Below are 24,110 nucleotides of genomic sequence, written 5' to 3' on the forward strand. Positions count from 1 at the left end.
CCGCAGTGCTCCCCGGGGAATGAAGGGCTGCCACCCTGCTGCCTGTGCTGTGCCAGGCGTGCCCCCAAACAAGTGTGTGCCCCCTAAAGGAAGGAGCCTGGGCTCATCCTCCGGAGGCAGCAGGGACTCCAGGCTCTCCGCGGCGGGGAAACTGAGTCTCCTAGGTACTGCAGGCCTCCGCTCGCCCTCCTCTCCTCTTCCTCTGCCTCGCCTCTCTCCTTCCCTCCCTGCCTTCTTCCCTTCCATCCTCCCTCTCTCCTTCCCTCTGTTTCCGTGCTGTGTCCGGCAATCAAGGCCTTTTTGCTTTCTGCTTCTAATAGACATTTTTAATTCAAGGATCTCCCGAGTCCTGCGCCATGCGGGCACCCCGAGGCTCACAGACGGGAACAGCTCGGTCAGGGCAGTGACGATAACGCCGACCTCATGCATTAACGAGAGTCACGATGGTATCAGTACTCAGCAGCCCCGGGGTCTGCGGGGCTGGGGTGCAGTGCCTGGGCGCCCGGGGGGCGGGGCCTGGAGGTGGGCGTGGCTTCTGGCGGGCGTGGCTTGGATGGGGAGGGCGCGAGCTGGAAAAGTTTGCTCTCCAGCGGGTCTGGACAGAGGCTGAGCCCGCCGGGCGCAGGGACTCCGGACTCGGGCGGCGCTGCGCGGGCCCGCAGGACCAGCACGAGGGGACCCCGGCCCAGGAGCACCCCGGCCCAGGAGCACCCCGGCCCAGGACCCGCGCGGGAGCCGGGGGAGCCGTGCCCGGGCCCCCGCCCGCCGGGATGCCGACGCCCAAAGGCTCTGGGCGGACCGAGGTGAGCGGGAGGGTCTGGTCCCGGGCTGGGTGGGCCGGGGGCTCTCAGGACCACTATGGGGGCAAAGCCTCAGCATCCCGGGCTCTCAGGACCACTATGGGGGCAAAGCCTCAGCATCCCGGGCTCTCAGGACCACTATGGGGGCAAAGCCTCAGCATCCCGGGCTCTCAGGACCACTATGGGGGCAAAGCCTCAGCATCCCGGTCTCGGGAGACCCGCCCTGGGGGGCCGGGGCGGGTTCCTCCAGCTGCCCTGGGAGGCTTACAGGAGCAGGACCCGAAGCACCTCCCCAGGAAAAGCGCCTGCAGTCCTTCTCCTGGGACAGCTGAAAAGTTAGTCGTGGGGGGCAGGGGCGGCCGTGGTCCTCTGCCTGGAAAAGTCGTTCTTTTAGGTACCAGTAGCCACGAGTTCTAGTTTTCCTAACATTTTTCCAACAAATCAATTAGGGTTGTCGGGATGGAGCTGGAAGACAAAGTCCCCACAGCACAGTAATGACATCCTTAGAGAAAACTGGCGCGTAGGAATGAGTGCTTAACCAATCCATCCTGCCGGGTTTCTCTGGCCCTGGCTCTGGCTGCAGACACTCCCCGGCCGTTTCTCTGTGGTGTTTTTATATTTAGATGTAAGAGAGGGACTCCTCGTTGGACATCACAGTAAGAAGGGGCAGCAGCTGCTCCCACGGCTCCTTACCACCCCACCCGGAGCGCTAAGACTTCAGGATTACGTGGCGTTCTGAAGTCTGGACAGTGTTACATAGCATCCCATGCGCATAATTTATCTTTTCCGTAATATTTTCTTCACAAATGAAAATACTGCGGGCAGAGGAAAGAAAACTATAATTTCCAGAGAGTCCAGGGAAGGCGCATATTCGCAAGCAACCAGCAGGATGTGGGTGGCCAGGATGGTCTTGGGCTGGCTGCTGCAGTGGTGCGTGCGTGTGTGTGTGTGTGTGCGTGCGTGCGTGTGTGTACACGTGTGTGCGCACACTGTATTCAGGAGTCATGGAAGTGTCCAGATGAGTCTATGCAGCTTCTTAATAGATGCAGAACTCAGAACTAGGACAAGTGGTTTTGCTGCCGTAGAAGACCCATGCCTCGGCTTTTTAGAAACCAGCGCACAGGGACAGATTCACACTGGGCCTGGGTCATTCTGTTCTCTAACCTGCAAAGTCAGCCCTCAGGAGCCTCCCCCTGAGAAACAGAAAGAATCAAGTCACAACTATTTTTTATTCCATCTGAGAAGACCATATTCCCTCTTTACATTCGTGAATTTTTAAGTGCATGACTCTTCGTTTTCAACCATATTTGGATGGCAGAAATTCTCCTTTCCTGTAGAAGGCACTTCACATATTAGCCTAGTGACCCGATTCCTCAAAATTCAGGGACTGATTTTCCTCTTTCTGGAAATTATGACACTTATTTCCATGGTATCTCTTCCTTCTTCCTCAGTACCTGCGGTGTATGCATATTTTTCTTATAAGAAGTAGTGAGAATTCAGGCATCTCACAGTCTGGAAACACTGGGGGTTTCCTGTGTGGAACCCCTTTTCTTCTGCCAAAGCCTGGGGTCACCCTCGCAGCTGTGGGCTGCCTGGGACCTCCTGTCTCTTTGTCTCTCTTTATAATGCCTTCCTCATCAATTTGGAATCATTCCCTAGTATTCGCTTGCCATGCATTATCTGTCCAAATAATTGTCTTAAGAGATTTTACCAGAAATTTTTGGAGATAATGTGTTTTGGGGAAAAGAATATCCCGAGTGAGGTCCTATCGAGTTTCAGTTAATAATACATTTCAATTATTGTTTCTGCTCTAGCCACCAGGCATAACGTCTCCTTTATTGTTACTCTTTGCTTTTTTTTTTTCTTTTGAGGAATCCAAGCTGTGTCAATAAGCCAGGGCCAGTTAGGTCAAATCAGTGAGAAGGCTGTGGGGTAGAGAGCGGCCCCCCGTGGGGAGGCTCCTGGGCCCTGAGCGGAGCTGTGACTGGTTGGTACAGTGAGCCCGAAGGGGCCGCTCTGTGGCCTTGGAGCTTCTCTCTCTCTTCCTGGCTTTGAATTTTTATAAATATTTCTGTAAATCCCCCAGAAAGGTATTCTAATATTTTCCTAGAGCTGCAGCATAATCAACTGTAAGACACACTAGAAAAGACATACTAGAAGAAACACTAGAAGACATACTAGAAGAAACACTAGAAGACATACTAGAAGAAACACTAAAAGACATACTAAAAGAAATACTAGAAGACGTACTAGAAGACGTATTAGAAGACTACTAGAAGACATACTAGACATACTAGAAGTAAGACATAGCAGAAAACCTCTATGGCCTCCTAGGTAAAGACCAAGGGACAAGGTCACAGCCTCCCAAAGAGCTCACTCCTGATGGGGTGTGGTGGAACCACGCAGACATCCAGCCCAGCCAGGCTCTACAACTAAGGACAAATGACCCCCCAGCCTCACTTTCCTCCTCTGTACGTTCAGAAGGCTTGTGTTCCTGTGGGAGCTGGACACGGCACAGAGGGACCACAGGTGGCCTCCCTGGGCAGGGATCCTCTTGTTGGCATTGCCTGTGGCTGTCTCTGGGAACCTGTTTCCACACACCTGCATTTATTTTGCAGAAAGCTCTGTAGTAATTCAATCCCGCGCCCTTACTCAGAACGAGCAGAGTAGAGAAAGCCTGAAAAGTTGGTTGCAAAGAAAAGGAGAACGGAACAAAACAACAACAACAACAACAACAACAACAACAACCACACCCTCGTGTGGAATTCAGTTGCCTCCCCATGGACAAGTCTGGGAGCCGAGGAGGATCCACAGCGCAGACACTTGGGCAGGGACCTGAGATTCCTGGGACACAAACCTGCACATCTTGGGGTGCTCGGCTCCACAACAGCACCCCAGCCAAGCCGCCGGGAGGCAGGAAGCCCGCCAGGCAAGCGGTTTGCTTTCTTGCTTCAAGGAAGACGGGGGAGGGAAAACGCAGGTCTCTCTTTACCTGTCTTGCCTGGAAGGGTTGGTTGGTGTTTCCCAGACACAGCAGCTCCCCCAATGGGCCTGCGTCAAAGTGCCCAGGCGTGAGGCTGCAGCTTGCAGTCCTCGGCCTCTGGAGGCAGAGTGAGGTCACCCAAGAAAACCCAGCAAGGAAAAAGACTCATTAGCAAAGGAATTTAGCTGGAGCCGCAGAAAGGCCAGCTCATTATTTCCTTTTTGAAGTTCTTTTAAATGAGAAGAAAGAAAGAGAAGAAAGGAGGGAGGAGGAAGAAAGAATCCTTGAAAGAAAAGAATTCTTGCTGTCCAAGAAGTTTTGCTTGCTGGGAAGACATGTCTTTTAAAAAACACAGCACTGTACCTCTGACAAGGAGAGGGTCTTTCTGTCTCATCATCTTCTCTGGGGGTGGGGGGAGAGAGACTAGACTGTAGAAATATTTCCCTCCATTTTCTCCCCTTTCGCTTCTTTTTATAGTTTGTTTATTTTCAAGCTGACGTGTAGAGAAAGTGAGCTGCTAGCTAGCGTGCACATCTGGAATCCATCTGGCCCCTCTCCCAGGCCCACCTCCCCCTAGGGGGTGCTCCATTTGGGATGGGGGAAGGCAGGCATCCCCAGAATTGGCAGGGTCGGACTTGGGGTCATCCACCGTGGAATAGCGACTTACCCCTTCTCTGCAGGAAAAAAAAGTATGCTGGTGTTAAAAAGCCTTGAGTTGGGCTGGATGACCGCAGCCCGAGGTGGCCCGGTGCCTACTTCTGAGCCTCAGGTGTGACCGGTGGCACTCCTGATAGTGGGATGCCTCCAAATGCACAGTGGGCGGACAGTGACGTTCTCCAGTCCTGGCAGGGCCGGGCCGGGTGAGGGAGGAGGGAGGGTCTTCGGGGAGTGCCAGGGGGCTTGTTAGTGCAGGACTTGGACGTGAGCGCTTTGTGCTCCCGAACTTCCAGCCAAAACTCTGCCTGAGTCCAGTGAGGTGGTGCACGCCTGTCATTCCAGTACTTGGAAGGCTGAGACAGGAGGATCACACGTTCAAGGACAGCCTCTGCAAGTAGTAAGACTCATCAACCTAGGGAGACCCTGTTTCACAAATTAAAATAAAATAGGGCTCAGAGTGTAGCTCGGAGGTAGAATGCCCCTAGGTACAATCCCCAATACTAAGTAAAAAAAAAAAAAGAAAAAAAGATTCTACCTTGGAGTCTGAACCAGTTAGGGATTGCCAGCAACGGTGGAGACCCAGGAGTGTGTCCCTGTGTGGGTGTCCCGTGGTGGAGACCCAGGAGCGTGTCCCTGTGTGGGTGTCCCGTGCAGCACGTCCAGCTTTCTGAATATACCCAGGATCAGTCTGCACGTCACTGTGGCTCTGGACACTTCTCCTTTCGTGCAGAGCGGAATGTGAGCTTCCTCTGTGCCAGTCTTGTTCTTGGGGCGGGAGCACCTCTGCCCCCCACTCTCAGGCAGGATGAGCTTGGAGACCACTCTTCCCGGGGTGCAGCAGGGCAGCACTGAGCAGGGCTGGCCGGGGCAGAGCTTTCTTCCTGCAAACTCGAGGTCTGTGGACCCTCAGGAGCGGGGGCAACGCTTGGCGTTTGACCGTGTGCAGTAAGGTTTAGGCCAATCCAAAATCAATAGGGCCTTTTGGCTTCGAGCCCAGCACTTAACTCTCAGAATGGGGCCGGCTTCGTAAGTGTGATAATCCAGAGAAAACGAGCCTGTGGATTCCAGCAGGGCCAGGTAGCTTCCATCTGTGCAAATGCAGAGAGTCGAATTGACAAAAGGCGTCCTGCAAAAATTCCAGTCCTTGAGAGATGAATATTGAATCAAGGGAGATAATGACTCAAGCCGTAATGGGAAAGCCTGCTCACCCTCTGCGCCGTGGTCTGGAGGGGCTCTCCGGAGTCCTCCTCTCTACTGTGTTGCTCTTGCTGGTTGCTGGTTGCTGGTTTTTAGTGTTGGCCTGTGTTTCTTTTTTCTCTCACGGGGCGAGAGGGAGCTAGTGGATTGCAGGGTCTGTTAACCCTCTCTGCTCTTTCTTCCAAGAGTGGTTCTAGATCTGGCTGTTGTAAAGGCTCGTTTCCCTTTTTCTTTTCTTTTTCGTTTTTTACAGTACTAGGGATAGAACCCAGGAGCATTCTACCTCTGAGCTACATCCCTACCCCTATTTATTTATTTATTTATTTATTTATTTATTTATTATTTTTATTTTGCGGTACTGGGGATGAAACCTAGGGGCATTCTACCTCCGAACTAGCCCTATTTTATTTATTTATTATTTATTCATTTATTTTGCAGTACTGGGGATTGAACCCAGGGGCATTCTACTCCAAGCTATACCCCCAGCCCTATTTTTTATTCTTTATTTTGAAACAGGGTCTCGCTGAGTTGCAAAGAGCCTCACTAAGCAGCTGAGGCTGTCCAAGAACCCGGATCTTCCAAATGCCGGTATTACAAGCGTGCGCCACCACGCCCAGCTTATTCTTTATTTTGAAACAGGGTCTCACTAAGTTGTGGAGGGCCTCACTAAGTAGCTGAGGCTGGCTGCGAACCCGTGATCCTCCTGTCTCAGCCTCACAAGCCCTGGGATGACAAGTGTGCGCCACTGCATCCAGAGGGACTCACTTTCCTTCTACACACGCTTTCTGGAAAAATCCAAGGCATGCGGACCTTTGAGGGGACGGTAAGGTGTAGAGTATGGGGCAGAGGGTTACTGTGTGAGAAACTGAAGGGGACCAGCTGATTTAGTGCAACAATAGCCAAGAGGCCTGGAATCGTGGCGCACACCTATCATCCCAGGCAACTTAGCGAGGCTCTCAGGAACTTAGCAAGATTCTGTTCAAAACTAAAAATAGCCAGGTGTGGTGGTGCACGCTTTTAATCCCAGCATTCGGAAGGCAGAGACAGGAGGATCACGGCTCACGGACAACCTCAGCTACTTAGTGAGACCCTTTGCAACTAATAAAAATAAAAGACTAAAAGATGGGGGTGTAGCTCAGAGGTAGGATGCCCCTGGATTCCATTCCCAGAACCGCAATCAATCAATCAATCAATTCATAAATAAATAATAAATAAAATAGGCTAAAGGTGTAGCTCAGAGAGAAAATGACCCTGGGTTACAAACACACACACACACACACACACACACACACACACACACACCAGTCTGAGTTCCTAACAGGACAAGAACGTGGAGCTTCAGTTGAACTGCCACCGACCCGAGCTGGGAGACGGGCCTCCAGACATCAGCAGGGACGACGCTCTGTCTCTGTTTGTCAGACTTTGGAATGGAAAGCCTGGTGGTGGAGCAGCTAGCCCGGGCTATTCTGCACAGTGGTGTCTCTCACAGCGCAGCCGTGGGGAGGGCGAGGGCAAGGGCCGGGCAAGATCCCTCCATCCCTGTGCAGCAGGGTGGAGATGGCTGGCGCTCCTGTGGGAGGGACAGCCCCGCAGGGCCAGGCTCTGCCCACTGACAGCGGCCTTTCCTGCATCTGCTCTGCGGTGCCCACGAGACGCTCCTCATTTGGGGTGGAAATTGAGCAGAGTGAGTGTGTGGAAATTCTCCAGTTAATGGCTCACAGATAAAGACATGGCCAGCTAAGCAGGAGGGAAGGTCCCAGCAGCCCTGGTCACCTGCCGGTGTGCAGAGACCGGGAAGACAGTGGCGTGCGGCTGGAATGGGCCGCCCCGGCCAGAGCGCCACTGTGTTAAAGGGCTTCCAGTCGGTGCTCAGGAAGTCCCAGCTGCTTATTATTATTTCCGGTTTTTTTTTTTCAAAAGATAACTTGCAGGGAGGGGGCAGGGAAAGAGGTGGAAAAAAATAAAAATAAAAAATTCTGGGCATAAGTGGCGCACGCTTGTAATCCCAGCATTTGGGAGGCTGAGATGAGGATCGCAGTTCACGGACAGCCTCAGCTACACTTAGTGAGGCCCTTTGCAACACAGTGAGACCCTGTTTCAAAATAAATAATTTTAAAAAATAGGGCTGGGGGTGGAGCTTGGAGATAGAATGCCCCTGGGTTCCATCCCCAAAACCGCCATTAAATAAATAAATAAATAAATAAATAAATAAATGGATAACTTGCATTTGGGTGGGGGTGGTACTGGACAGTAAACCCAGCATGATTGACCACTGAGCCGCATCCCAGCCCTTTTCATTTATTTATATATTTTTTATTTTTATTTTTGCCGTACTGGGAATGGAACCCAGGGGCATTCGACCTCCGAGCTACACCTCCAGCCCTATTTTTTATTCTTTATTTTGAAACAGGGTCTCACTGAGTTGCAAAGAGCCTCATTAAGTAGCTGAGGCTGACCTCAAACCGCTATCCTCCTGTCTCAGGCTCCTGAATGCTGGGATGACAATTGTGCACCACTATGCCTGGCTCCAACCCTTTTTATTTTGAGACAGGGTCTCGCTGAGTTATTCAGCCCCCCGATAACTGGAAATACAGGTGTGCACCACCATACCTGGCAACTTACAGCCAATGGGAAAAGTCACGGGGGCCGGGCTGGTCCAGGGAGATGCTCCAGAACAGATACAGTGACTTGAAGCTTCCGGGGCAGATGAGAGATAGATAAAAACGATAAAAACGAGAAGCCGCGGAGTGGAACGGGCCAGTGGGGAGAAGCTGCGGCCCTGCCGGCTGGTGGGAGCGCCCTAGGGAAGGCCGGGCTGGGTGGGCGGGCTTGTGAGCGACAGGGCCAGCAGGTGACCCCCTCCCGGCCTTCATGGCCAGCCCAGTCTGGGAGCTGGGCAGCTTTTCTTTCTGAAGTTAGATGAGGACTCTGGCCAACATATAGAGGCTTCAGCCAGCATGTGACCTTCAAGCTGACCTTGACCCAGCCCTTCTGTCCTCCCCGGCTCTCACAAAGGGACAGGCAGCTCTGGGCAGAGAACAGACCTCAGCTCAGAGGCTCCCAGGGCTCGCAGAAGAACCCACCCTCCCGCCTCCAGGACACTGGAAGAAATTGGGGACAGTCTCTCCCCATCTCAGAAAACCCAAGTCCTAGCCAGGTGTGGTGGCGCATGCGTGTAATTTCAGTATTTGGGAGACTGAGACAGGAGGATCATGGGTTCTTGGCCAGCCTCCACTATAGTGAGGTCCTCCACAACTTAGTGAGACCCTGGTTTAAAAAGAAAGAATAAAAAATAGGGCTGTGGGTGTAGCTTGGGGGTAGAATGCCCCTGGGTTCAAGGTTCAATCCCCAGGACCTAGAGAGGGGGGAAGGGAGGGAGGGAGAGAGAGAGACAGAGACAGACAGAGACAGAGACCGGCAGACAGGCCAAGTCCTCCAACGCGAGGTGGGGAGGGCGAGGGGGCCTACATGTCACCTTGGCCTGAGCCCCAGCGCAGCCCCCCAGGGCCCGGATTGACCCACAGGAGGGAGCTCAAGGTGGGGGCCTTCGGATTCTCTGGAGCCCCAGAGCCAGCCCTGCACTGCCGCGGAGCGGGTTCTGTCTCTGAATTAAACTTAGGGCTATGGCTGAAATATCAGAGTAAAAAAAATCTTCACTATATATGTAGTAACCCAGTTTAAATGAACACCATTTGCTTTCATTAGATATTTAAATACTTGAATGATTTGAGGGGTGCTGAGGACTGAACTCGGGGCATTGTACCTCAGAACTGTACCCCCAGCCCTATTTTTATTTTTTTGTTTTGAAATAGGGTCTCACTAGATTGCTGAGTCTCACTAAGTTGCTGAGGTTGTCTTCTAACCTGCAATCCTCCGGTCTCAGCCTCCCAAGTACTGGGATTATAGGCATGCACCACAGTGACTGGTTTAAAGTTTTGTTTTGTTTTTTTCCTTCAGTACTGGGGATTGAACCCAGTATCTTGTATGTGCTTGGCAAATGTTCTACCACTGAGCTACACCCTTAGCCCTCCCAGCTAATTTTATTTATTTATTTATTTATATTTATTTTTGCGACACTGGGGATGGAACCCAGGGGCATTCTGCCTCCAAGCTACACCCTCAGCCTTATTTTTTTTTCTTTATTTTGAAACAGGATCTCACTGAGTTGCAAAGGGCCTCACTAAGCTGAGGTGTCCACGAATTGCGATCCTCCTGTCTCAGCCTCCCAAATGCTGGGATTATAAGCATGCGCCCAGCTTTTTTTTTTTTTTTTTTTTTTTTTTTGAAATAGGGTCTTGCTAAGTTACTGGGGTTCTTGCTAACTTGCTAAAGCTGGCCTCAAGCCTGTAGTCCTCCTGTCTCAGCCTCCCAAGTACTGGGATTAAAAGTGTGCCACCATACCTGGCTAAGTAATTTTAATTTAAAATAAGTGAGTCTAGAAAGATCCTACCTGATCTCATCTACGTGGAATCTAAAAATATTGACTTCATAGAGTAAAAAAGTGATCGCTGGAGGTTGGGAAGGGGGAGAGAGAGGGGGGGATGGAGGCTGGATCCTGGAAGCCAAGTCACAGACACAGGAATATGTTCTACAGCGCAGCAGGGTGTCTATAGCTTACAGCAATTGATTATAGTTTTATTTATTTGTTTATTGCGATACTGAGGATGGAACCCAGGGCATTCTACCTCTGAGCCACACCCCCAAGCCCTATTTTTTAAGCTCAGGGATTACAAGCATGCGCCACTATGCCTGGCTTTATTCTTTATTTTGAAACAGGGTCTCACTGAGTTGCAAAGGCCCTCACTAAGTAGTAGATGAGGTTGTCTGAGAACCGAGTAGTAGATGAGGTTGTCTGTTTCAGCCTCTCAAATGCTGGGATTGCAAGCGTGCACTACCAAGCCAGTTTGTTATATATTTTATAAAGAGCTAAAAGAGGGCAATAGAAAACTTTCCAACACAAATGTTAAATGTTTAAGGAGATGGAAAGGCCCGTTACCCTGATCATTACATATCGTATGTATGTTATCAAATTATCACACTAGGCCCGGCGTGGTGGTAAACACCTGTAATCCCAGTGCTGGGGAGGCTAAGACGAGAGGATCTCAGGTCTGAGGCCAGCCTCAGCAACTTAGCCAGATCCTGTTTCAAAATAAAAGATAAAATAGAATTGGGGGTATAGCTCAGAAGTTCAACTCAGGTGTAGCCCCTAGGTTCAATCCCCAGTAACACACACGCACACACACACACACACACACACAATCATACTATATTCCAGAAAAACGTACAACTAGTATGTGTCAATTACAAATAAGTGGGTCTACTGGGAGCAGTCTTTGCATCCTGGCGCTTGGAGGCTTGCCTTCACCCTCTTGGGCGCAGCCAGGGGGCGCTCTTCGGCTCACCGGCACTGATTCAGTTACGCTCAGTCTTCAGGCCGGATTTGGTTTTGGAGGTGCAGGGAATGGAAGGCCAGGCCTCCAGCGTGCTGAGCCCACACGCTAGCGCTGAGCCCAGGCCTCTGTTTTAAGCCGCGCAGCCGTGATCTCCCTGGCTTCCTTCCTTCCTTCCTTTGACCTGGGCGGCAGCTGGCGTCGACGGGCTCCCGTCCCTCCTCAGTGAGCTCAGACTCGGCGTGGACGTGGAGTGGCCGCGGGCCAAGCTCAGCCTTAGGCCGTCTGCCAGGGATGGCTGCCCGGTCGGGCCTCGGGGCTCTCTGCCAGGCAGACCCCAGGGGAAGCCATCCAGGGGCTACAGTACTTCCCACGGTGGCACCCCAGAACTCGCCAGGGAGGTCTTGGAGCGCAGTTATCCTGCATGCCAGCCTGCCCGTTGTTTGTGTGGCTTTGGGTTTGTTTATTTCTATTTTATTTTGTTTTTGCTTTCCTCGGGTTTGGTTTTGTCCCAAGAAAGCCCTATTTGTCTCTAATGGTTTACCAGCTCGGAATGATGGCTTACCAGCTCCCACGTGGTAGTGAGGACTAACCGGCTGCAGCTCCCTAGTGACTTCCAAGTGGAACCTTCCTTGGGGGCTACACGTCTCAGTCACAAGATGAGACGAATCATGCATTGGGGTTACCCAACCTGGTAACTTCAGACCCCAAGTAGCCTTCTCCAGCGCCCTTCAAACACTTAGAGAGTTGCCCTGTGGTGCACACCTGCAATCCTAGTAGGCTGAGACAGGAGGATATCAGGTTCGAGGCCAGCCTCAGCAACTTAGTGAGATCCTTGACAACTTAGGGAGACCATATTTCAAAATAAGAAAGTAAAAGCGGCCGGGAGTGTAGCTTGGAATGCCTCTGGGTTTAACCCCCAATGCCAATAGAAAAGGAAATAAATAGCAACTTTTAAAGACTGCCTGCCTCCCGGCCTCTCTCCGGACACAGGCCGCGCACGTTCACGCCCTGGCCAGGTGGCGGTCGCTCTCCCACAGGCTTCCTTTCTCCTTTTTCGTGCAGGAACAGGTTCTGAGCATCCTCGCCGGGGGCTGGCCTGCCCGCGGTCCTGAAGCCGCCGCCTCTGGGCTGGTGGTCCCTTGACATGGACGTTCCCTGGGCGCCCTCTGCTGGACCGCAGTGCTAACCGCCGCCCATGCCCAGCGATGGCCGCCTGGCTCCCGCCGCGCCTGCTGCCCGCGCTGGCCAACGAGACTCTGCGGGAGCACTACAGCTACGTGGGGAAGCTGAAGGGCCGGCTGCGCGACCCCTCCGAGGGCGGCACGCTCACCACCGTCCTCTTCCTGGTCGTCTGCAGCTTCATCGTGTTGGAGAACCTGATGGTGCTGATCGCCATCTGGAAAAACAGTAAGTTCCACAACCGCATGTACTTTTTCATCGGGAACCTGGCGCTCTGCGACCTGCTGGCCGGCGTGGCGTACAAGGTCAACATCCTGATGTCGGGTAAGAAGACCTTCAGCCTGTCCCTCCGGGTCTGGTTCCTCAGGGAGGGCAGCATGTTCGTGGCCCTCGGGGCGTCCACCTGCAGCCTGCTGGCCATCGCCATCGAGCGGCACCTGACCATGATCAAGATGAGGCCCTACGACGCCAACAAGAAGCACCGCGTCTTCCTGCTCATCGGGATGTGCTGGGTCATCGCCGTGTCGCTGGGCGCCCTGCCCATCCTGGGCTGGAACTGTCTGCAGAACCTGCCCGACTGCTCCACCATCCTGCCTCTCTACTCCAAGAAGTACATCGCCTTCTGCATCAGCATCTTCACGGCCATCCTGGCAGCCATCGTGGTCCTGTACGCACGCATCTACTTCCTGGTCAAGTCCAGCAGCCGCCGGGTGGCCAGCCCCAGCAACCCGGAGCGCTCCATGGCCCTGCTGCGCACCGTGGTGATCGTGGTGAGCGTCTTCATCGCCTGCTGGTCCCCCCTCTTCATCCTCTTCCTCATCGACGTGGCTTGCAAAGTAAAGGAGTGCCCGGTCCTGTACAAGGACCAGTGGTTCATCATGCTGGCCGTCCTGAACTCGGCCATGAACCCCATCATCTACACGCTGGCCAGCAAGGAGATGCGGCGCGCCTTCTTCCGCCTGGTCTGCAGCTGCCTGGTCAGGGGCCGGGGGGCCCGCGCCGCGCCCATCCAGCCGGCGCTCGACCCCAGCAGAAGCAGCAACGACGGCAGGCACTCCCCGAAGGCCAAGGAGGACTCGCCGCACACAGCCGCCTCGTCCTGCGTCACCGACAAGAACAGGACTCTTCAGAACGGGGTCATCTGCAAGTGAGTCCGTCCGTGCACTCTGCTCCACGGCCTGGCTCTTATTGATGGCCCGGATGGCTCTCTGAGGAGCTCCTTGGCTGCCCGGGGTGGGCTTCCCCGGAGAAGGGCACCCGTACCAACATCGACGACGTGTCTTGTCCTTTTCGGGGTCCGTGAGTGTACGGAGCTGTGCGTCGCCCGCACGACGTCAGGTGCCTCCTCTCAGTCCTGGACGCTGCTCCTGTCCTGCCCAGCGAGGGAGGCCGTGGGCTCCGCTGGGCCGGGCGTCTCTGTGCCGCTGGAGACCTTTCTAAACTTCACACTACATTGATTTGCAGAGAAAGGGTGCTTATATAATTTGTCTGTTTCTGTGTTGCATGGAATTTGCCTTCCAGGCGTCCGCCAGGGGTAGGTCCATAGACTCAGCGCCTCACGCGGTTACGTAGCTGGCTTTCGAAACGTGCTGTGACTGTGGCTACAGGCTCCGGTGTGGATGGGGTGGACATGCCTCTTCTGGTCACCTCAGACTGAGATGGAATCTTGGGCAGGCAAGTTTTTAAGGCCCAAATTCCCCAAAGAGGCGTGGGTGGGTCTGGCCCTAGCCAGCCCCGTGTCTTTTCTGTCCTGTGTCCCTGCGTGATTATAAACACATTCAAACACCAGATCACAGGATCCTTTGGGGGCTTCTGCAGATCACAGGAAAGCCAGCCAACCTCTCAAGAGCCAGTGCTCCACAGCTAACCAAGGAAAGCCCACGAGGGACGGGCGGGGGTGTTTCCAGCCAAAGAGGGCTTTACGAGGAAGCTCTGGTGGTCTGCTTCTGTGTTGGCAAAGCACAGAGCCAGCACCCACCACCCCCCCACCACCGCTGCCGCCACCACCAAGTAGCTGGGACCCCCCCCCCAGCAAAGTCCCCAGCTTCCTGAGAGCACACACTGACCAGGACGGCTGGTGGGAGTGGTTTAATTGTCCGGTTAGGAAGTACGGACCGGCAAATTCATGCAGCCGTCAGAGAGGGGTTGTCCTCATGCCTACAGGAAACTGGAATGTAGCTTTTCGACACCAGCGGCACCTGCATGTGTCCGTTTAGCTTACTGAGGAATTACTCAGAAGACATCTCTACGTGTTCCTCCCCCAGGATTCCCCGTGCAGTGCACACAGATGGAGTGAGCACGTCTGTAAGCTCGCGTGCACGTGGTCTCGGTGTTGAGTTCCTGGTAAAACACAAGAACAGAGCCAGACCTGGTGGCACACACCTGGAATCCCAGTACTTGGGAGGCTGAGGCAGGAGGATAGCGGGCTTGAGGCCAGCCTCAGCAACTTAGCAAGACCCTGTTTCAAAGTAAAAAAAATAAATAAATAAATGAGGGCTGGGGGTACAGCTTGGAGGTAGAGCTCCCTGGGTCCAATCCCCAGGACTTAAATAAATAAGCAAACAAAAATGGCCTTCCCGAAGAGTCTCACATGGGTGAACTTCATGTCAGCCTCTAAAATGTTTAGGTTTACTGAGAATTCTACCCTACTAATGCCTAAAGAGTATTCTTCACACCTGAAAGATGCTTCGAGAGAGAAGTTCCTTCCTGGCTGTCCTGTGATCCGAGCTGCTTTTATCGAGGTCCATTTCACATGCTGAGCAAAGTTTTGTTCCGGATAAGAGAGAGCCTGCTGGTAAGGAGCCCATTTGCCACGGCCTTCTCCCCGTCACTGAAAACTCACTTCTCTTACCAAAGAGCATGAGAAACCCCACCCAGGGCATTGCTAGGAAAGGAAGGCACCGAGACTCTGAATGTGTACCAGGAGGTTAATGCGTCTTCACATAGGAAACAAAATTCTTTTCAAACCTGTTCTTTCACAGTTTTGAGCTGCTTCTCACATCTGCCCGTCACTACCACTAATAACGCGTGGCTCCCTACCCCTGACTCCTCTGAGGCCTGCGCACGCCAGCTCTCATCCAATAGTCCTTCCCGGGACCCCACGGCTATTCCCGGGAGGAGGTACCTATGTCTGTGACTTGGCATGAGGCTCCTTGGAGATAACCCCAAACTTTTAAGCAATCTGAATTAAAAGCACACTAAAAAAAAGTAATTGTGCTAACTTGATGTATACAAAACACAAAAGAAGAAAAAAAGGAAAGCAGTCGCCACCTTTGACACCCGTACACTCCTGGCAGCTCGCTGCACTTAGGAGCTGAGTGTGGACAGTGGAGACGGGCACCTCACAGCTGCTGGGAACCGAGACATTTGATTGCATCACAATTAATAACCTTGACTATTTCCAATGTATGTTATTTTGAAGAAAAATAAAACCCGAAGCCTTTCCGTTCCCGGGCCTTGGGGGTCCGTGTGAGGGGGTAGCCTCGAGGTCTTCGCCGGCGCCTCCCTCGTGGCGGGCAGTGGTGGGCTCTCATCTGTGCCTGTGCCGCCCTGCGTTTCCCAGAGGAACGCCTTTCAGGACCCAGATCGCCTCCCCCCTGCGTGGCCACGCCTATAGATGTGTCTGGATGGAGCGGTGGTGTGTTGGGTGCTGCTCACATTTGGCCGAGTCGCCTGTTGTTAGGAAAGTATCCGAGGGCTCTTTTCACGGGGAGAAGAGCAGCGGAAGCCGTGGCCAGAGACTACAGCGCAGAGAGGTGGGACCTCTGCTTCTGCTTCGTCTGCTGTTTGAGAGGACTGGATGAGGAGCCAGCCCGAGATTTTGTTGTGTTTTGTTTTCAGGTCTAGGGATGGAACCCAGGGGCATTTGACCTCTGAGCTACACCCCCTGCCCTATTTTTTATTCTTTATTTTGAAACCAGGTCTCACTAAGTTGCAGAGGGCCTCACTAAGTAGCTGAGGCTGTCTGCGAACCGCGATCCTCCTGTCTCAGCCTCCCGAGTGCTGGGATGACAAGCGTGCCCACCGTGCCCGGCAGGGTCCCATGTCCAGTGACAGGTTACAATGCCACACCCCCCAGAGAGGAGCCTTCTGGGCCATCTGCCTTTCTTCGATTGTGCCCAAGGCCAACCAGGCACTGGGTGATGAGATTAACATGAGGTCCCAGAATCCTTTCTGCCCGGCCGCCATTTTGCCTTCTGGGGAGAAGCTGAGAATACCTGCTTTCTAGAAAAATGTTTCAAACTCCCTTCCATTTTGTAAGGCAGCGCAGGGCCCATCATTTGAAGGAAAGAGACTTTTCAGAGCAGCCTTTATTGCCAGCGCTTACATTATAGTCATTGAAACAATACACTGGTTTAAAATGGTTGTTTCTCAACCTCCAGCCATAGTTATTCTGTGCTGGCAAACAGCCTTTCACAGGAATGTGACAAGGTACGTCTTATAGAAAATGTCTAATTACATTACCAGTTCCATGCTTTGAAATTCTATCTACAAGTGCAAAACCTCGACACCCCAGTGGTCCTAGTGGCTAAGTCACATGTCCAAAGGGGCTGCTACGTCATCAAGCGCACATACCACTACTCCCATAAAAGGCACGTTTTCCGATGACCAGTTTTCACGAAAGGCGCAGCGTCACCTAAGTCAGGCCGCCTTTCACACCTGGGGACGCTTTGGGTGTGCCGCCCCCACCTGGTCACCCCAGGTACAGGGTTGGTCCTAACTGGAAACCACGTTTCCAGAAAAAATAATACGGATTCGGCGAAAGTGAGGAAGGAATCTGAGCCAGTGAATGAGCTTCACCCACTTACTGGCAGCTCTCCAAAGTGGGGGGCGAATAATTCGGTTTTGTCATTTTTACAGAAGATTAGGAGACTTGAAGTCAGTCTGTATTTTCACTCCTCGGGGATGTCCGAGAAGCCACTTCTATCCCGGTATCAAGGAGGCGAGGGCGAGGCGCCAGCACCCCCAGGCAGGCTCACGGCAGTTCTTTTTGTTTCACAAGAGCGGGTGGGAAGGAGCACAAGAATTTCAAACACTATTCGTTTACAGCTGTGTGTGATTTGCCAACCAGATGCTTTTTCAAAAGTAACGAATGTTATTTATTACACATGAAATTTACATAGAGTTGTCCCCTGATCCTCAGATTTCAACACCAAGTGTTTAATTCTGCATACAAAGACACATCCACATACTTAATTCCACAATATTCTGGAACAAGGTAGAGTCCGCAGTCAAATGAACAGAACACTCCATTCGTGACTGCCAACACAAAGCGCCTCGACATTCCGAGGGGGACTTGTCTGCTCAGACCACTTCATGTCTCCAGAGTCGCACTAGGGGCTGGGGTTGGGGTGGAAATGGGGCCTTGTGTGTGATTCCAGAGCTCAGAGCCAGCAGCCTCACTCCACATTCCAAAGCTTCCTATCCACAGCAGTTCAAGGCGAGACAACCAGAGAAACACTTGAAACAGTACGAGTGTTGATTTTCTGTGGTTTCTTCTGCAAGAAACGTTTGAGCCCTGGGGCGGATCCTGTGTGTTTGGGGTTTCAGGGATTCTGTTATTCAGGACGTCGGGAGTGTCAGAGAGGGAGGCTGGGAGCTCCTCTTCTCTTGCCTCCAAATGACACTGGCTCAATTGCGCCAGATGAGTCCTGAACCTGCCCTGTCTGACTTGAACGCACCAGCACGTGTGAGGCTTGTGTGTGTGTGTTGATCTCCTGCTAGATTATAACCTCAGGCAGTAACGCTGTCTGTCCTCCTCTCCATCCCATGAGCCCAGCACCAGGTCTCCACATAAGAACGAAAGCATAAATGGGGCCAAGATGACTGGGTATAAAAGCCAAAGGGCTGTGCCAGCTGTAGCTAGGAAACACAGCCCTCGCTCCAGAGCAGGCTGCCCGGGGAGCAGCCTCCCTGCCTTGCAAAAGCATCATAAATACAGCTGTGAGAACCTTCTGCTTGCACTGCTTCTATCTCTGCCCTTTCCTTTCCTGCCTTCCCCCGCAGGCTTCTCTTCCTTCCCTACTGCCACGACCTGCAGGGGGCGCTCGGCCCCCACTGAGCTCGCGTCTCACCCCTGCCCCTTCTGTGCTACAGTCCCTGAGAAGGACCCGCCTCCTTGTGTCCCTGGATGCTGGGCCTGTCAATCCCCAAGCTCTTGACGTGTGTTTGACTTTCTAGTCGTCCTTGTTGGTTACACAACCCAGGGAGGAGTCTGATGGTGAACAGCACAGGACTAATGTGTGCACGCGCAAAGGCGCACAGAGGTCCGTCCCCATCTTAATCAACATGAGTATATGCATATATATAAACACACACATGTGCAATTCACATTCACAAGTCCTGGTATAAAGTCACAATTTTTCTGGTTGCTCTAAAATGTGCCAGTTTTAAAACTGTGCAATTGTTGCTTGCAAACTTCTAAATATGCATGGACCCCATTATAAATAAATTGCGGCTGGCAGATGACATTTTATCTGCCCGCAAACGGGTGCATGGAGTTAGAAGTGCTTATTAATCCTCCACTTATAAATTCACAGCCTGGACCCTGGGAGCTATGACACGGAATGGCACGAAAACTTAAACCCTAAAATAGAGAGGGGTGGGCCACCCCTAAAATAGAGAGACAGGAAGGAAGGAACTGAAGGCGCCCGCCAGTCAGTGGTTCTCAAGAGTCGAGAATCCTTGAGAAGCCGCGGCCATCCACACTTGTGCCAACTTGCAATGTCACTGAAATGCAAATTCTCAGGCCTCGCGTGTGCGTGTGCGCATGTGCACGCATGTGTTTATTGTGTTTATTTCCTGCTAGATTAGAACCTCAGGCAGAAACCCAGGCGAGTCAGGGGCTTGAGTTGCGCTGATCCATCAGTTTCCATCTGACGGTATGTGTAGCCGCCTGTCGGCAGACGGGAAAGCCAATGCACACTTTTGTAAATGGAGAGCAGCTGTTCACACGTGACACGTCTAATGTTCTCACACGGTGGGAACCGCACAGTGTGCACCCAGCCACACCTGGAGAAACCCAGCTGCCAGCCCACGGCCGGGCCATTCTGGGCGCGCAGACCTGAGCTGGACACAGGCGTCCACTGCGGCTGGCTCTGTCCCAGGGAAGCCTGGGGTCCAGGCGTCTGCCCGACAGGAAAGGAATGTGGCTCTGGCCTCCCTGTGGTAACCAACGCAGAGCACATGGGGACAGATGTCTGTGCCGCGGCGTCACTCAACTAGGAAGGTATCCACATGTCTACGCTACCGGGAAGAAAGGCCCCGTGCTAAGTGCCGGACATCTTCACGACCCCAGCAGAGGCAACGAGGCGGGACATGCTTTAACAGAGACACCAAGCTCTCTCAGGCCCGCGCCGCTGCGGCCGGTCCTTCCTTCCAGGGTAAGCTTCACTTCTGCTCTTGGCTTACCACTGTCTATCTTCATCCAGGATTACCCACAACGACCTCTGCCCCGGGAGGCCCTCAGGGACGCCGTATGTGGCGCGACCGGACCGTGGTCCATTTACCCCAACATCCAAGGTGGTCTGAGACAGAAAAGCTGCTCATCAAGGCTAAGCAGGTGCCAGCCTTGGGTCCTCCAAATGTCAGAGGGGTGACCATACATAGCACAGCAGCCTAAGTGTAGGATCTAAATGGCTGAGGCCGGCCTGTGGGGGGGCGGGGACTGCAGCTCAAACCCAGGGGCATTTCACACATGAGCTATATCCTTGCCCCTTTTTAAAATTTTGAAACAGGGTCTAAGTTGCCTGGGGTCTCATTAAGGTGCTGAGGCTGGCCTTGGACCTGCAATCCTCCTATCTCAGCCTCCCAAGTACTGGGATTGCAGACGCACACCACCACCGTGCCTAGCTCTAAGCATAGGACTTAATACTGAGTTGCTTGATGCCTCCTTAGCAGCTGCTCACCCGATGCAGCTCAAAGCCCTTCAGGGGGAGCCTGACCTAAGCCGCGACCCCAAAGAGCCCCAGCCAGCTTCGGTAGGACAGAGATGTCTGTCGAAGCATGGACAATCACCCGGGAGGGTGGGGGTAACCAGGGTGGGCATGGGTCTCCGGGGCCACAGGGCAGTAGCCGAGAAGCAGGCCCTTTGAAGACTGCTGTCCTGGTCTTCACTCCCTGCAAGGAGAGCTCTGGGTGAAGGCCACGCACTCTGAGACCCAGGGTGGCCCAGGGCGCTGCTCTGCCTGGGCCTACTGTTCAGCAGCCCTGCCCAGCCCAGGCAGGAATGCAGGCTAAGGGGGCGCCCAGGCTGGGACAGAGGAGGCCCTGCCGGCTTCCCCTCCAAATTCTAAGCTCCAGGCGCAGCAGGAACGCCGCAGAGCGAGGAGGCGCTGAGTGAGCACTGCGGTGCTGAGCGGGCCTCGGTGTCCCCCGGTCTGAGGGAGGCGTGCAGGCAGGCCACACCAGCTGGCGTGTGAAGGCAGACACAGACAGCGCGAGTGCTCTAACCCTTTCCACGTGGAGGGGACACAGAGACCTCTGTCCTCCGCTGTGTCTGGGATCCCTGTGAGCGCAACAGGCGGGCCGGCTTTTTCATAAGGTGCTACTGCAGACAGTCCTGAATCTGAACCGAGATTGTATCTTTTGAGCTAATATTGCAAAGAAAAAATAAAAACTCACCCCAATACTTTTAATTTTCTAAAATGATTTTCAAGTGAAAAAAAAAATTACCTGCCATCCTTGAAACGGATGCTGACTCCAGAAGACAGAGCTGTTATCGAGGCAGATGACGCGTTTAACTTCCCTTGACGGGGAAATAGAACTCATGGTGGTTTTTTGTTTTTTGTTTTTTGTTTTTTTACTGGGGATTGAACCCAGGGATGTTCCATCTCTGAACTACACTCCAGCCTTTTTCTTTTTTTTAACTTTGAAATGGGGTCTTGCTGAGTTGCTGAGGGCCTTGGTAACTTACTGAGGCTGGTCTTGAACCTGCAACCCTCCTGTCTCAGCCTCCCAAGTGCATGCTTCCTTTCCTACGCTGCTCACCCCCTGAACGCCTGCGCTTTGCACTTACACAGGCAGGGACACAAGAACACCGACCTCATGGATTAGTATATGCACTGTGTATTCACACACAAGAGGACCAGGCCTGTGTGTGTGTGGTGTGTACAGGGTGCTGCTCCCAGGAGACGGGAGGGCAGGGGGCCCTGGGAGTCCACACCAAGCCGACAGCTGCTAACAGTATCCCCGCTCGGGCCCAGGATGCTGCAGTTGGGGCTCGGCATCCATGCCCAGCACCAGCCAGAAAGCGCCAGGTGCTCCACAGTTCTGATCTGCCACAGAGCATTCTGGAAGATGGACTCTTTGCCAGCGTGGACTCCTCAGACCCTCTATGGCCAAAACCTCTACAGAAGGCCTCCTGTGTGAAGCCTGGTCCCTCCCGCTCTTCTGACCCATGAGCCCCACTCGGTCCCCGTGTGACCGCAGACCTGCAGAAGCAGTTCACACGCCCCCGCCAAGCTCTGCGCCATCCTCTCCCTGGCACTCTGGGCCCCTTCAGCCTGCTCAGACCACTGATCCAGCACCTCCCAACTGGACAGGCCCGGGTGCCATGTGCCAGGACCTCCATGGCCAGAGCCAGCATGCCAGCCAACAGTGGATGTGGGAAGGACAGCCGCCGCCAGGTGCCGGCGCTTTTAGGTCACATGCCCTGTCGACCTCGGAACACCCGAGGGTGGTCAGAACGTGACAGCGTTTGAGCTGGAAGAGACGGACAGGGCCAGGGGTCGCGCGGGGCGCCTGGGAGCCTCTACAGGGTCATTGAGGGCTTCGCCATCCCGCTGGCCCAGGAACCTCTCACACAGCTCCTCCCAGGGGCACGCAGACCGGGGAGCGACGGCCAGAGTGCGGCCCGGGGCTGGGCCACGCGTGTACACGTGTGTGTACCTCTGCACCCACCTCACACGCTCTTTGCTCTACTGAGGGGTGGGCCAATCACACTCACAGCCGCCACCAGCAGCCTGTGGTCAACCTGCAGGCTGGAAGGACAGACAGATGGAGCCGCTGCCACACCAGCCTTCCACACGCACACACACGTACACAGGCGGCTGTTCTATGGACCGGGTGCGCGTTCCCTCCAAATCTCTGTGGGTGAGACTCACGTTGTGCCATATTTGGTCTCAAACAAATTTTAGGCGTGCACACGCACACACACACATACGCACACACACATACACACGCACACACACACACACACAGTTGGGGTCAAGAGTGACAGTTCTCAGCTCAGAAGGACCCAGAGGAGCTGAAGACCACCGTGTGTGTGTGTGTGTGTGTGTGTGTGTGTGTGTGTGTGTGTGTGTGTGTGTTTTGGGGGTGATGCTGGGGGTTGGCCCCAGGGCATTCTACCTCTGAGCCAGCTCTATTTATTTTTCATATGAAGGAGTCTCCCTACGTTGCCGAGGGTCTTACTAAGTTTCTGGGGTTGCCCTCACACTTAGAATCCTCCCGTCTCAGCCCCCCAAGTACCGCCGTGACAGGCAGGTGCGCCAGCGCCTGGCTCACCCAACACTTTAAGTGCAGGGTGAGACACTGGTTGGGCAACGTGCTGCGCCACTCTGTTACAATTTCGTGTTTATCACCAGATCTCCAGTTTGCCTCCAACCCCCTCGTTTTGTGCTTATTAGGTAAAACTGCAGGTCACCTTACCCCGTGAAACTTCCCAGCGGGATAGGTCAGTTGAGTTACATTTTTGCCGGATAACTACAATCAAACTTTGTTTTTCATTAAAAACATAAAGAATGGGGACGTTAGTCTCACCTCTTTCTTAGTCTTAAAAAATATAAATATAGAGGGCTCCTTTGTACAGGGTGTATACGTATGTACACCTTCAGTACGCGTGCGAGGAGCGGGACAGGCTCGGGAAGCCTGAAGGAGGCCTCCCGAGGGGCATCTCAGGAGGCGGGCGCCCGCAGGCCGCCCAGCTCCCTCGGCCCGGCCTCACTGCTTCCTCTCCACGGGCTGCTGGAGGCAGAGCTGGCTCCCGGCGGAGACGATGGGCAGGCCGCTGTCCAGGTGGTAGCTGATGAGATGTCCAATGCTGTCGAAGACCCTGTCCTTGGTCCGGATCTGTGGAGGAAGCAAACGGAAGGTCTAGTACAGCCCACGGGCAGGAAAAGAGAGCTGCTGTGCTCCACGTCCCTGGGCCATTTCCACTGGTCCAGAAGGCCCGGGGCAAGGGGCCGGGCAGCCTCCTCGGCCCCTGGGGGTCACCATGCCGCAGAGACACTGTGGCCATCCACGGAGGCCATTCCCCTTTGAGGCCGAGCCCCTCTGTCCCACGAACCCCCTTCCTGTACCTTCCCTCCCTGGTCACTCTGAGATGGGCCCTAGAGGCTCAGCCTCCCTGCCTTCACAACCAGAGGCAGCACACCTCTCTCCCTGCCCTCCCTGGGCTCCGTGGTCTCGGCCCCTCTCACCCGCTGGCCTTTGCACAGGTGTCCCTGGCCTGGAATCTCTCCTACTAGGAACCTGGCTCAGCCTCAGCCCATGCCAGCCCCTCTCAAGCCTCCGTTCTCAGGTGCCGAGGGACGGCTTGCTGCCCCCCATCGCAGAGGGAGCCTTACTGGCGCTCTGGCGGACATCGTTGATTCCGTAGTCCCAGCACAGAGGCAGCTGCTGCTTTGAGAAGCCCCTAGTGATCGTTCCGTGGTTCCTGCCACGGAAGGTCACTGCTCTCGGGCAGCAACACAGCATGAAGCCTGATATAATAATTTTAGGAGAATTTAATAACTGGGGATTGGGGAGGAGGTAGATGACAATTCTCCCACCCATCTGCAGCCAGCACCTTACTTTTATAGAAACTCTAGACGAGGCGTCATAAAAGTTAATCAAACACAAAAGCTCACGATTGTCACAGGTACAATAAAGGAAATCAGCCAGGCAGGCCCGTGACAAGCT

The 24,110-nt window shown here is 53.7% G+C and overlaps 2 protein-coding genes across 2 annotated transcripts in view; one reads left to right on the forward strand and one right to left on the reverse strand.

Moving 5' to 3' along the window:
- Nucleotides 1–12,235: 12,235 nt before the first annotated feature.
- On the forward strand, nt 12,236–13,360 carry S1PR3 (sphingosine-1-phosphate receptor 3; the record flags this gene model as incomplete). The annotated part of the gene is made up of 1 exon (XM_080709390.1): nt 12,236–13,360. The coding sequence occupies one exon, from the start codon at nt 12,236–12,238 to the stop codon at nt 13,358–13,360; it is 1,125 nt and encodes a 374-aa protein (XP_080565516.1).
- Nucleotides 13,361–23,150: 9,790 nt separating this feature from the next.
- SHC3 (SHC adaptor protein 3) overlaps nt 23,151–24,110 on the reverse strand; it is a gene marked incomplete at both ends in the record, with an annotated part of 85,568 nt that continues 84,608 nt past the window's right edge. Inside the window, one exon of the mRNA XM_080708602.1 lies at nt 23,151–23,279. Coding sequence (XP_080564728.1) covers nt 23,151–23,279 — 129 coding nt within the window. The remainder of the gene's footprint in view (nt 23,280–24,110) is intronic.

The sequence above is a fragment of the Muscardinus avellanarius genome (genome assembly GCF_963383645.1).
Source record: "Muscardinus avellanarius genome assembly, chromosome: 13".
NCBI lineage: Eukaryota > Metazoa > Chordata > Mammalia > Rodentia > Gliridae > Muscardinus > Muscardinus avellanarius.